The sequence below is a fragment of the Protopterus annectens genome, chromosome 2.part0, assembly GCF_019279795.1.
Source record: "Protopterus annectens isolate FY-2018-M chromosome 2.part0, PAN1.0, whole genome shotgun sequence".
Taxonomy (NCBI): Eukaryota; Metazoa; Chordata; order Ceratodontiformes; family Protopteridae; genus Protopterus; species Protopterus annectens.
In genome coordinates this window covers 842966902-842979990 of record NC_056728.1, presented here as the reverse complement: position 1 = coordinate 842979990, position 13089 = coordinate 842966902, and the positions used below count along the sequence as shown (strand labels likewise).

Here is a 13089-nt window from a genome sequence, read left to right as displayed (position 1 = left end):
GACATGAGAGTGCAGAACCTGGCCCTGGTGTTGGGACAAAAGATTTGGAATCTGAGGTAAAATCCAAGGAGGCTCCTGGGATGGATTCATCAGTGTTGAGTACCAAAATTGACGAGGCCAATTTGGGGCCAGTAAAATCATCATCTTGGGCTTGTCCTGCTTGATCTTTAATAACACCCGTGGAAGAAGAGGTAGTGGTGGAAAGGCATACCCCGAGAGGTTTCTCCAACTGAATGACAGTGCATCCACTTTCCATGCTAGTTTGTGGAATGTCCTTGTGCAAAAAATCTGTAACTGGTGGTAGTCAGGGACCCTGTAATATCTGTCAGGCTTAGCAGGGGCTGGAGGAAAGGAGTCAGGAGTTAAATTAGCCTCAGAGAAGGCATCATCCACAATATCCAAAATAGAAGGAATAGCCAGGGGTCTATGTTGGGATAGAAGAAGGAAATCCCTAAGCCTTCTCTTAGATTCCAAGTACTCCTGTCCTTCCCAGTGACAATGTTCCCTCATGTCATGTAAAGTTTCCCCAAAACAAAAATCCTCAGGGGGAGAAGCTGATGGAATGGATTCCTCAGCATCAGAATCCTCATAAGGAGGGAAAGTATATTCCTGTTCAGAGGAAGACACTGAAGAAATACATGCCTGATCAGAAGATTCATAATCCAATTCTTGCCTTGGCCTTTTGTCTGGAGGGGGATGTGAACCCATAATCATGGTTAGTAAGTCCTCCGCCATTTTAAGTAGCTGTTTCTGAGATTTGGGTCCCGGATCAGAAGAGGCCTGGGCTGGTGTCTTAGATTTTGAAGGAGTCTTTGCCTTTGTCTTTGGCTTTGCCTTTATCAGAAGCTGTGTAGGACTGAAAACCCCCTCGAAAGCTGGTACCTGCACAGCGGCTCCGGACCCATCTGAGGGAGCATTGTCCGAAGTTCCTGCAGCTGGAGTGCTCAAAGGCCTAGATGGCTCCTCGTGGGAGTCCGTTTCGGCATTCGGTTCTGAAATGGCCAACGACAGGGGCTGCGAAAGCACCTCACTGACGACGGCCGAACCTGTAGCTGACTCTGCTTGTAAAACATCGTCTGATTTGGACCTCGGAGGCCTGTCCTTATCCTTGTGTCGTTTGTGAACTCCAGTAGTCGGAAGCGTGTCTGACGACATTTTATAATTAAATCACCTACCAAAGTAGTGAAAAGCAAAATCGTACCTCCGCTTAATCGTACGTTGGTTAAATCTAGCACAAAACCGACAACTAGCTACGTCGTGGTCAGGGCCTAAACAAGGAATACAGTAAGAATGGAAATCCTTATGAGGTATTTGCTTCCCACAAGAAATTCAATTATTAACTTTTTCTGACATCGGACTGGAGCAAGAAAAAAGTTTCCCCAACGGGGTACTTAAGTTTGAGAAGGAGAAGTAAGTCTTCGGACTGAAGCACGAAAAAATATCAGGAGTCAGCCGACCGGCACTTGCGAACTGCTTTCACCGCACGGCAAGAAAGACTGGAGAACATGGCGTCGGCTGGCAGCTTTGTTCTCCTAGCGCTCTGACGTCAGGGAGCATGACTGAACAGCCGACGCCGGACCCAGACTTTGGGATTCTGGCCGACCAAGGACTGCCTGCCGGAGGGAAGAACTCTACAGTGATGACCGCAACAGTGAAACATGATGAACATCATGAGGGAGTTAAGAGATGGCAAAATTACCTGGTCATATAAGAATGGATAGGCTGTGACAAGAAAAGAATTGGTAACAGAAGGTCGTTGGAAATGACGGAGGAGATAACAGTAGACAAAACAAAGACACAGGCAGAGACTGTCCAAGGAGTACAGGTAAGCACAGTAAGGGAGTGAAGGGAGTATGAAATGGTACCACAAAAAGGGAGGTTATAAAGAAAGAAAGCTGAGATAGAAAAGACAGATGAAAGAGTAATGTAAAGCTATAAAAGGTAGTAAGAATCAGAGGTGGTTGTACAGAAGCCAACACCAAAAGGACAATAGGAAAAAAAATGAGCAGATCGGGGCATTCAGCCAGATGAGACAGGCAGAAGGCACCAAAATAAAACAATGAAAAGTTCTTGTATGAAGAGCACAGGAGGGTTGTGAAAGGATTATGTTCTGCACAGTGACAGAGAAAAAGAGAGAGAGAGAGAACCAGCAAAGACAGTGAACAGGGCTGGAGTAGTGGCAGGGGAAGGGAAAGGGGCAGAAGAATTTAGGTGAGGCAGAAAAAACTGGAAAGCCCAGTAAAGGCATACAAAATGTGATTTTGTTAATTGATGGATAAATTATAAACAAGATTAAGGGTACTGGCAAAAGAGAAAGGAAAGACCAGATGCCAGTGAAACTGGTCTCGGGGCTTTCGCTCTGGAAGACATGGGAGGACATCACTAAGCTGACTCCAAAGCCATCTGAGCACCAATGACCTGTTACATTACATAACAAAACTGGCAACAAGCAGGACCACAGACTTGGCAGAGAAACAGCGTCCTCAGAAGTATTACCTTTACTGGCATCCAGCATGCTGATGAAAGAAAGTATTAGGAAATATAATGACTGGCTGCAGCAGACACGGGTGGAAGGCTTGGGGATGACAGAGGAATGGGGGGGGGGGTTAGCTGCAGACAGATTAACACTATGCAAGTGACAGTCTTCATCTGAGCCTACAAGGGGCAGCCTTGCTTAATTCTAGGCTGGAAAAGTACATCAGAATGACTGTCCTTTAAAGCTAAAATGGAAAGTATGCAGAAGTGTTGCAGAAGAAGGGAAGGTAGGTATTCTGGCAGTAAGGAGAAAGTAAAAACTTGAAACAATATAAATAAGAAAAGCAAAAGAATAGTTGTGCAATATCTTACCATAACGATAGATGTCCTTCTCTTCTCTGTTGCAGTATTCTTTACATGAGGGAGCTGTCTGCTGCAGGCAACCTTATGTTGGCCAGTATACAAAAGTCTTTCACTACTGTAGGCTATATGGTATGTCGCACATAGGCTGCTGTCATACATTGGCCATAAAAGCAGTGTATGTACGCAGCAACCTCAGAAGTGAATGCCCCAGGAGGAATATCAGCCTAAGGAAAGTAGGGTATTAACATACCAAAACTAAACTGAACAGCCAAGGTAAAGAACAAAACAACCAGGGGGAAGGAGGGAGGGACTGGAATACTGCAAAACAAAAGAGGACATCTATCATTATAGCAAGATTTTACACGTCTATTCTATATCCTTCTGTTCATCTGTTGCAGTATTCTTTACATGAGGGAGAGTACAAAAGCACATAAAGAAAGGGAGGAGGAAGAAGCAGTTGAATGGCTCTGGCAAAACCTGCCCTGGACTTAGAAATGCCATCCAAATTGTAATGTTTGACAAAGGTATGCACAGAAGCCCATGTAGCCACTTCAAGAATAGACCTAGTATCTAGTCCCTTAAAAAAGCACTACATGAAGCTACACCCCTTGTGGAATGTGCTCTTACAGAACAGGCAAGGGTCTTACATGATTCAAATAACAAAATGAAATTGGTTTAGAAATCCAAGTAGAAATAGTCTGCTTGAAAACAGGCAATCCCAAAGTCCTGGGATGACAGGAAACAAAAAGCTAGTTTGATTTCCTGACAGGTTTTATTTAGACAAGACTAAACCTAAGTTGTCCATGCACATCCAAGGTGTGCAGCACCTTTTCACTAGAATTCTGGGGAGAAGGAAAGAAGTAGGTAAATGAATGGACTGGTTGAATAATAACATACTGCCTACCTTAGGCATAAAGGAAAGAAGGTTTGGTACGCAAGGACACCCTGTCTTTATGAAACACCAAAAAGGGGGAGAGGTCATTAGGACTTGGAGCTCAGACACAAGTCTGGCTGAAGTTAAAGCAAGTAGAAGTACTGTTTTCCAGGAGCAGTGTTGCAGGGAAGCTGATGAAGCTGGCTCGAAGGTGGGGAGAGTCAGCTTTGAGTACAAAATTAAGATCCCAGACAAGTTTCCTGGAAGGATTAATGTGAAAGACACCTTTAAGAAATTGTTTAGCTTCAAATCTGCTAGCTGGGGGGTGGGGGGGGGTACAGGCAGAAATAGCTGCCATGTGGGCTTTCAATGAAGAGTAAGCCAAGCCAGCATTGAGCAATTCACACAAGTAAAAAAAGAACCAAGGGGACTTTCACTAATAGTGGATCCTGATTTCATGCCTCATGCAGGACCCTTAGCATGTCCTCAGAGAACAGGTGTCTAAAAGGAATTAAAACCCTAACACCCACAGAATCAACTAAAGGGTAGAGAAGTGGGGATGGATGTGTCTTCTTGTGTAAGGTCCACCCTATTAGGTAACTTGTGGTGACTGCCCTTGGCTAAATGTAGGACAAGAAGAAACCAATGCCGTCTTGGCAAAAAGGGAGTCACCAGCAAGACTTTTGGGTTGTCCTGCTGAATTTTGAACAGGATTTTCAGAATGAGTGGAAAGGGAGGGAATGCATACAGAAACATCCCCTTCCAAGAGGACAAGAGGGCGTCCACCTTCAAATCCAGACGATGTGGAACTCTGATACAAAATTGTGGAAGTTGTCTGTTCTTGGAGGAGGCATAGAGAGCTACTTGAGATATACCCCACTGGTGGACAATGTCCAGAAACGCATCACTCTGAAGCATCCACTCACGGGACTGTGCTAGGGACCTGCTCAAGGTGTCTGCCATGCAATTTTGGCTGGAAGGAATGTACACTGCCTGAAATGTCACCTAATATTGGACTGCAGGCTCCCAAGCCTACAGTATCAGCCTGCATAGTAAGTAGGATTTGGTTCTCCCTGCTTGTTCACATATCAGAGGACTGTCATATTATCTGTTAACAGCTTTACAGGTTGTGGGAGGAAGAGAGGATGAAAGGTCTGAATGGCTAGCAGCAGTGCCCTTATCTCCCTTACACTGATATGTTCCCTTAGCTGGGATGGGCCCATACCGCTTGTGCTTTCAAATTCCTGAAAGCTGCCCCCCAAGCCCACATCCAAGGTGTCTGTGAACAGCTCTTGGACTGGCGGCAGAGGGAGTCCCCGGTTGAGTGACACTTGTTGAATCCACCACTGGAGCTACCTCTTGAGACAGGAAATGAGAGGAATTGGAAAACCCAGAGGATGTGAATTCTCTATCCAATCTGACTTTAGAAACCACTGTTTTCTCATGTGAGGTTTGGCCAGAAGTAGCATTGGAATGGTGGATGCCATGAAGCTCAATGCCCTGACAAACTCTCTGGCTGAAACATGGGTGAATGCCATGAAGCCCCAAGCCCCAAGCCCCAAGGAACTCTCTGGCTGAAATGTGGTGCACAAGCAGAAGGCTCTGGAAGTGGAAGACTAGGTTCTGAGCCTTCTGAGGATGACGAGAGATCCTCATGAGGCCTGTCTGTATTCCTGCACCTCAGGAAGATGTGATTCTGTGAGGGGGGGTGGGAACAGACTTTTTGTGATTTATGGTGAATCCCACACTTTGTAGAAGGGAAATGGCAAAGCGGATGTTTTCCAAGATCTCCAGGGTGGTTGCCAGAAAGAGATCATCCATGTAATGGAAAATGTAGATGCCCTGATGCCTGTTATAGGCAATCACAGGAGCTAGACATTTTGTAAATACCCTTGGAGAGTCCAAAGGGCAAGGGAGAGAATTGAAAATGCAAGTAAACCACAGAGAAACATACAAACTTCCTGCAATTAGGGTGGATGGGAATGTGGAGGTATGCATCTTTGACAGCCAGTGAAGCCAAGAAGGCTTGTGGTAGAATGAGGGGAAACAAGGTATAAAGAGTTAACTAACATACAGAAGTTGGGTACCTTCAGGAAGATGTTGAGGTGAGAAAGGTCCAGAATGGGTCTGCAAGGACCATCCTTTCTGGGCACTAGGAACACTCTTCCTTTTTGGTCTTGAGGAACCTCCTGAATGGTCCATTGTCTCTGCAGGTCTAGCAGTACCTCTGGAAAGGAAGGTAGTTGTTCCTGTGGTGCTTGGAAGATGCCTCTGAAGGAAGGTAGGGAGTCCCAAACCAGAAAGCATCCTTTCTGAATGAGAGAGAACCCAGGAGTCTTGAATTATGCTTTCCCAGACTGGCAGACACAGAAAGAGGTGCTGGGAAAAAGGAATCTGTGTGAGGTGATATGGGAAGTCAAAATGGAACCAAGCTTGTCAGGAAAGGGCTGCTTCTGAGCCGGAGCTGCAGGGTAAGTCCTGGGCTGCTGAGGCCTCCTACCACCCTTTTTTGTTTTTGCTGGAGGAGGGCGGGAGTGCCCAAGAACAAAAGCAGGTTTTGCCAGATAATTTCAATAAAATTTAGGCACTGAGGAAACAAAATGTCTTTCAGTTCCTGTAATTCCTTACCCTTTTCTTGCTAGGACTTAAGTTAGCAGCTGCAGGACCAGGCAATGCAGAGTTGCCCAAAGACACATCCAAAAGTTTAGATTTAATGTCCTCTGGTAATGGCTGGAGTCTTAACCAGGAGAATCTCCTTAAAACAGAGCCAGAAGCAGTTGCCCTGGCAGAAGCCTCTGCAGCATCATAGCTGCATTTGATGGAGTGGCAGGCTACTTGAGAGGAGGCTCCAAGCAGGGATGTAGCCAAAGTCTTATTCTCTGACTCAGACAAATCAGAAGTGATCTGAGGGAGCTGAAGCTCTAGGGCAAAATTGGTCATGTGAGTTTGATAATTAATGGCCCTAAATGCCAAGGTGGCAGAAGTGTACACTTTCTTGCCCAGCCTTTCCAGGATTCTGCTGTCCTTATCTGAGAGAAGGAAAGAGGTTGAATGCAGTAACCTGGATGGTTTGTCTGAAGCCACAGAAATAACCGATAGATCTGTTGAAGGACATCTAAACAAAAACTTGCAGTCTTCAGGTACCTTGTAAAATCGGTCAGGCTTCTTAGGAGCAGGAGGCTGGGAATATGAGGTCTGGGAGGCGGATACAAAGGCATCTGGAAATGCAGGTAACAAAGGAGGAACAGCTGAAGGACTAGGAGATTCAACCTGCAGAAGTTCATAACATCTCTGCTGCACTTCAGACACCAGAGTGCTATCCCATTTAAAATGATCCCTCATTTTGACCAGAGTCTCTCCAAATGAGAGTTCTTACAAGGGTGAGTCAACCCCACTGGATATCTCCTCTGGGGAAGTGTACTATAATGAGGAGGGGATCTGAAAGGAAAAAGCCAGAGATTCATCTACTGAGAAAACCTCTTCCTCTAATGAAACCTCTTCCCTAACCCTTTTATGTGAGGAAGCAGTGCAGAGGGGGCAGGGACTGAAACACCCGAAGGGGGCTTAAGGGCCATAAGGGTCTTGAAAAGGTCTTGGGTGAATTGTTGCCAATCACTTTGGGTTCTTTCAGGGGACAAGTGTTTAATCTTCTGCTTCTTCTTTTGATGCAAGTCTGCCCTCCCTGTGTCGTGTGCGAGGGCCAGGTCTGCCCTGTATAGTGTAGGAGGTCCAGACGTAGGCCTACATTCAATAATATTGGAGTGAATTTCCTCCCGCACCAGGATCAGAGGTATCCCCTTTGGTTCTTCTGTGATCCGTTCACAAGCCTAGGTTCCCTTGTACATCAGACATGGATGCCTGCTCAGTCTGAGGACATGCCTATGGTCAGATCCAGGATGGCCTCAACATTGGGTTTGGTCTGTGAACACGCAACCAGTAAATGTACATATCTCCGGGCTCTCATCCACCTCAGGAGAGGCAACCATGGTAAGAGGTGCAGCAGAAGTATCAGGCCTTGGCTTTTTGGCCTTGCTCTTCATAACCAACTGGGCCTCGGGCCCCGACGCTCCCTCCAATACACTTTTACCTAGCAACTTTAAGCGCCAATTTTCCAAGTAAATAGCTAGTCTTGGGCACAAAAGCCGGACAAACAGGACAAGATATATGGTTGTGCGTAGGCTCTAGGTAGAACAAACAGTGGCTATCTTTATGTGGAATGTGTCTTCCACACTGGCATTTGCCTTTTTTTTTTTTTGGATGACACGAACCCTACCACAAAACAGCAGCAAAAGAAACAAGAATTCCCCAGTGGGGCACTTACCGGAGAAAATTGCTGGAACACAATTAATGACTTGGTGAGCAGACAGACATTCAAAGTGACATTCAGACTGGTGGCAGAGATGTTCTGAGGTCATTGTATGCGTATGCTACTTTTATGGCCAACGTATGACAATAGCCTATACGAGACACACCACGCAACCTTCAGTAGTGATAGACTTTTGTATAGTGGTTGACACTGGGTCACCTACGGCAAAGAACTCTCTCATGTAAAGAATACTGCAACAGATGAATAGAAGGACTTCAATGGTTACTCACACCATTACATGGAATCTGGGTAGGAAGATGGGGAAGTTACAAACAGTAATGCAGAATGTAAAGATGAACATTACTTGTATCACAGAAACATGAAACATACAGAATGCCTGGGTAGACGTCTTTTTTCAGACAAGAAAGAATGGAGAAGTTGAGTTGTAGCATTCTACATAAAGGATAGCTTCAGATACAAGGTCACAAGGTAGAAAGACCATCAAGCCATGACTACAGACAAAGAACAGGCAGGATTAAAACACAGGGTAATTACCCTAACAGTTAAGCTGCAAGAAGAGGGAGAGCTAGTGGACTGAAATAGTGTGGAATGCATCCCCACTGAAGGAGCCAAAAGGGTGTTTAGCAAGCAGAAAATTGCCAAGAGCTAAAGCCCTTTCTAATAGAGTAGAAGTTCCCCCAACTGAGGACCAGGAAGCCATTTCAGAACCTGAATTACTGATAACATGGCTTTAGAGAAGCATACACTTCACTTCTCAGGCCTCGTCTGTGTGTAGGAACCTTCAACTGCAGCCACTTTCCTGGAAGTAATATATGCCAGGACATTCTCATTCCGACATCTGACATGCTACATTGAATTAAGAATACTTCATTTTGTGCTTTTAATCCTAGGTAGCAGCAACAAAGTTAGTGTAGGTCTTTGTCTCATAATTTGTCTATTACAAAGGCAATTAGCAAGATTTGACTTTAGGCATAAGACAAGAGGAACTTTCCAGAACAAAGAAAAAAAATCATCATCAACATAAGATCAAAATTATGTGGTTTCAGATAAACTGTCATATTTCAATGTACATAAACAAACCTGAATACATGATCTTCAGAGAAAAAAAAACAAACTGGAATAGAAGAAAGGATGAAACTAAAGAAAACCCCATCAAGGATGGTCACTAGCGTCAGACGTCAAAATAAACTGCAGGTGCTGAAACAAGATGACACCATTTGAAAAGGTCGGTTCTAGCAGCGGCTTTGACCATCAGTATTCGTGAGTATACGAATAATGACAGGGATACTGCCAGCTTTACACAACTGCATATGCAATCATTCTAGATGGCAACACATCATGGGACAGGCTGCTGATGCCCTAACAGTGGGAAACAAAAGCTCTTATATAAACTAAGAAAAAAGACAAATTAAGGAACTTAAAATGGTAACTGATGCAAGAACTCTCTCAGAAGTAAAATCAGTTGTCTAACTTAACATTTATTTTTAAGGCTTACATTACGTCCAGGTTATACAGACAAAAGCTTCAGGGCAGCATCTTGTCAGTTGATTCTTTAAGGCTAAACAATATTTAAGTTGGGGAGGGGGCACATAATCCTTTTTTCATTGGTCAAAACTGTCACATTAAGAATGGTGTCTCAGCTTCTCTGCTAACCAGTGCACCAGATTTTTGACATTTATTTTACAAACACAGATGCCTACATGTGAGCCTACTGGCCTCTGACAGTACGTACAGCTGATCAACATTCTCAGTCAGTGGATAATACAGCAGATGCAGGTGTGATGCCTGTTGACTTTGGAAACTAAAATACTTTAAATTATAATTATTAATTCCACTGCCCAATCTCTACTTAAAGTCTCGCAATGCTGCTCACGTTTTTGCTTATATATTTTTTCTCTCTCTGTTATTTTGTTTAGCAGTTGGCAACATGCGTAAATGGGATAAACTAGTGCAGTCACTGTATAAACTAGTGCACAATCAAGACAATTCAAAAATATAAATTAAAGTGCTTTAAATCCCATTCCTTAAATAAAATTAAATCCATACAATAATGCATATCTTGCTGGGTCTCTCCATTCATCAAACTTAATATGAATAAACATTACATCATTTTCACCTTACGGAGATGTGAAGTCTGATCCTCTGTGATACCATCAGAAGCAGTCTGTTCTCTTGGCATGACAGCTAACTGACCACTGTGCTGTTGGAAGTATACAGAACAAAAAAAAAAAAAAAAAAAAAAAAAAAAAAGAGTATGACATGTTCTTAGTATACCAGAAGCATAAATAAAACAATTCTGATCTACAGCTATCAGACTGCATGCAATCATAACTGCACTCATAAAAAAATGCAGAGCATTTTTTAAAAACTCATTTAACTATGATTTACAAAAAATGACACTAAACTTGCTTCCTGATTATCATTAATGCTCACACTACATCTTCAAAGCAGTCTTTTCAACCTAAACCACCTTTTTCACTGGTTAATATGAAGACAACTGAAGTAAATTGAAAGACAAAGAATTAACAGCAAGTCTTATAAATTTCTCAACAGAAGGACAGGATGAATGCCTCTTTAGACAGTAGTTTTGTACCAAATCATACCCCACTGGACCTCTGTCTGTTTTACTTGTATAAAAGTAGCAAACACTGAAGCAAAAGAAGTCAGGATTACTTCAGCTTTCATTACCATTCCGGATGACTCCACCCAGAATATAATTATACAAAAACAATTTCTAAGAAACTGTAACCTGAACAATTACAAAATATGCCAGGACAAACTGCATCCAAGTACTCATTAATATCTCAATACAGTTAAGTATTTCAGCATCTCAAAAACTATTTACAGTTAATCACCTAATCCGGCACTCTCCCCTTCACCAGTCAGGCACGATCTTCCTCAGATTGCTTACCTACATTAATACGTGACCTCTCTTCCCTACTGTACATACTCTATATAGTTACATTTTGTGTCCCTTACTTTCCTTTTGGTCTTCTCTCATAAATATTTCACTCTCTCCTCCTTCCCTTCTTACTCTAACCATCCCTTCCTATTGTTCCCTATACTGCACACTATTGTAACTGTTACTGATTCACTGCTATCTTTACACAACTTTTTGTTTATATTTATAATACTTTTTGTTAACTTATTTGAATACTGTCATTTATATTTGTCCAGGCTAAGACTGAAACAGGTCCAAATAGATCAGTGCTCTACCCCAGTTACTAAACTGAATGAGGGAATGAATAAATAAATAACTATTATGCAGTAAAATGGAGCTCATCTTTCATTTAGAAAACACAGCTTAGTAGAGGATACTTTATTTAAGTACACGGGCTTCATGGCCTGCTCCCCTATTACCCATGCTGTTGATCTGTGTGGCTCACAGTCAGGGCTCCACTGCAGACTACCACAGAGCTTCATAAGAACACTTTGATAAAAAGTGGTTTAGACTGAAGTACTACCTGCAGCAGTGGCATCTAATTTTTACTCTTATATGCTTTCTCGTGCAGAGAACTCCTCTATATTAATGACGTGGATGTTAATATTTTTCAGGTTCTGCAAACATTGAACAATGTTTCTTTGATGACTTCAGGATGATGATGAAAGAAGTTATTTCTCTACAAATTAATGAGGCATTTGAATACAGTACAACCCTGTGTAAAAACATCTACCACAGGAGTACATCTTTAGGAGGTGATTTATGCCACAGTAAATAACACTTGAGCTTTATCAACAATATATACCTTCATGCTTAGCCAGAAATATCAACATTTGTGTCTCACTCCCTGTGAAGAACTTCGATAGTATTATGCCAACTTTCCTTTGAGTCTCAGCTGGTGTGCAAAATTCCCATATAAAGTCAGAATTGCCAGGAGCTTTCTTCAGTTCATTCACCTAAATATGACCTTCCCAGAAACGTGTGCCTATTTTCTATTCCTTTACAGCATTAAACATAAGTACAACAATACAAAACTGTGTAACAGTACAGTAAAAAAAAAAATATATATATATATATATATATATATAGAGAGAGAGAGAGAGACTTTATTAATAGTATGGAAAAAGTTACCATTGTTGTTAAAGTGATCTCTTAAGATATTTTTTAACACAAATGCACTATTTAATTAGAGGAATGTCACTGTTACTCATTTCTGAGTAGATTTTCAAGCCGTATTCTCAATCTCTGGGGTTTAGAGCAGTTACAAGAGCTTGAGAAGCACAGCCATGCTAAAACTGTTCAACTCTGGATTGTATCAAAGGGTGGTGTTCTATGAAAGTGTAAACTGTTAATCACACAGCAATTTTTAAAATACTGTGGATAAATATTAAGGAAATTAGACTAATGTAGCTGCTGCTCCAGTGAAGTCAGCTTTTACTGTGCCTTGAACAGATTATTTTTATTTTCACAGCAAGATTGCAACGTAGTGGTACATCACCAATTTAGAAAGTATCTTTATCTCAACAGTCTATCTGAAATCACCAGTCCTTCCTGGATAGTATCGGTTTATATACAAACATCCAAGAGTTTACAATGTTCTCAATCATTTTCATAACTGACAAAGGTAACTGTTAGTTAAAATGACTGAACGAGAAACAGTGCAGAAACCTGAAAAAAAAAAAAAAAAAAGTTATGTACTCACCATAACATTCCATCTAGAGTGTCCATTTTTCATTCTTCCTCAACTGATGAGTTTGGACCCGAACCCATCAGTTGAGGAATGAATGAAAAGGACATCAGATGCATGTTTTTACCATAAAGCTAGATCTGTGTTGTCTTTCTCTATCTGACACAATGCATGGGTTATCGGATCCTACCAGAACAGACCTCAGCACCTTATTTACAAGCTCTTTGATCGGTGGTCAGGTTCCTCCCATGCCCTCAATTCCCTCCTGTGCCCTGCAATACCTCAGACTGAGTTTTCACAATTGCATCCAAGTCTAATAAACGTAAAGAAAAAATGTATATCATACCAGTAGTGAATAAACAGGGAAGTCAGCTCAGAGGCTGAAAATATCACAAGGCCCTAGACAGGTGCAAACACTCAGT

General features: G+C 42.4%; 1 protein-coding gene across 5 annotated transcripts in view; it reads right to left on the bottom strand.

Moving 5' to 3' along the window:
* Nucleotides 1-13089, bottom strand: part of USO1 (USO1 vesicle transport factor) — a 1866649-nt gene that overhangs the window by 223628 nt on the left and 1629932 nt on the right. For all 5 annotated transcript variants that reach the window (XM_044061107.1, XM_044061108.1, XM_044061110.1 and 2 more), the window contains one exon: nucleotides 10156-10239. In XM_044061107.1, the coding sequence (XP_043917042.1) occupies nucleotides 10156-10239 (84 nt within the window). The remainder of the gene's footprint in view (nucleotides 1-10155; nucleotides 10240-13089) is intronic.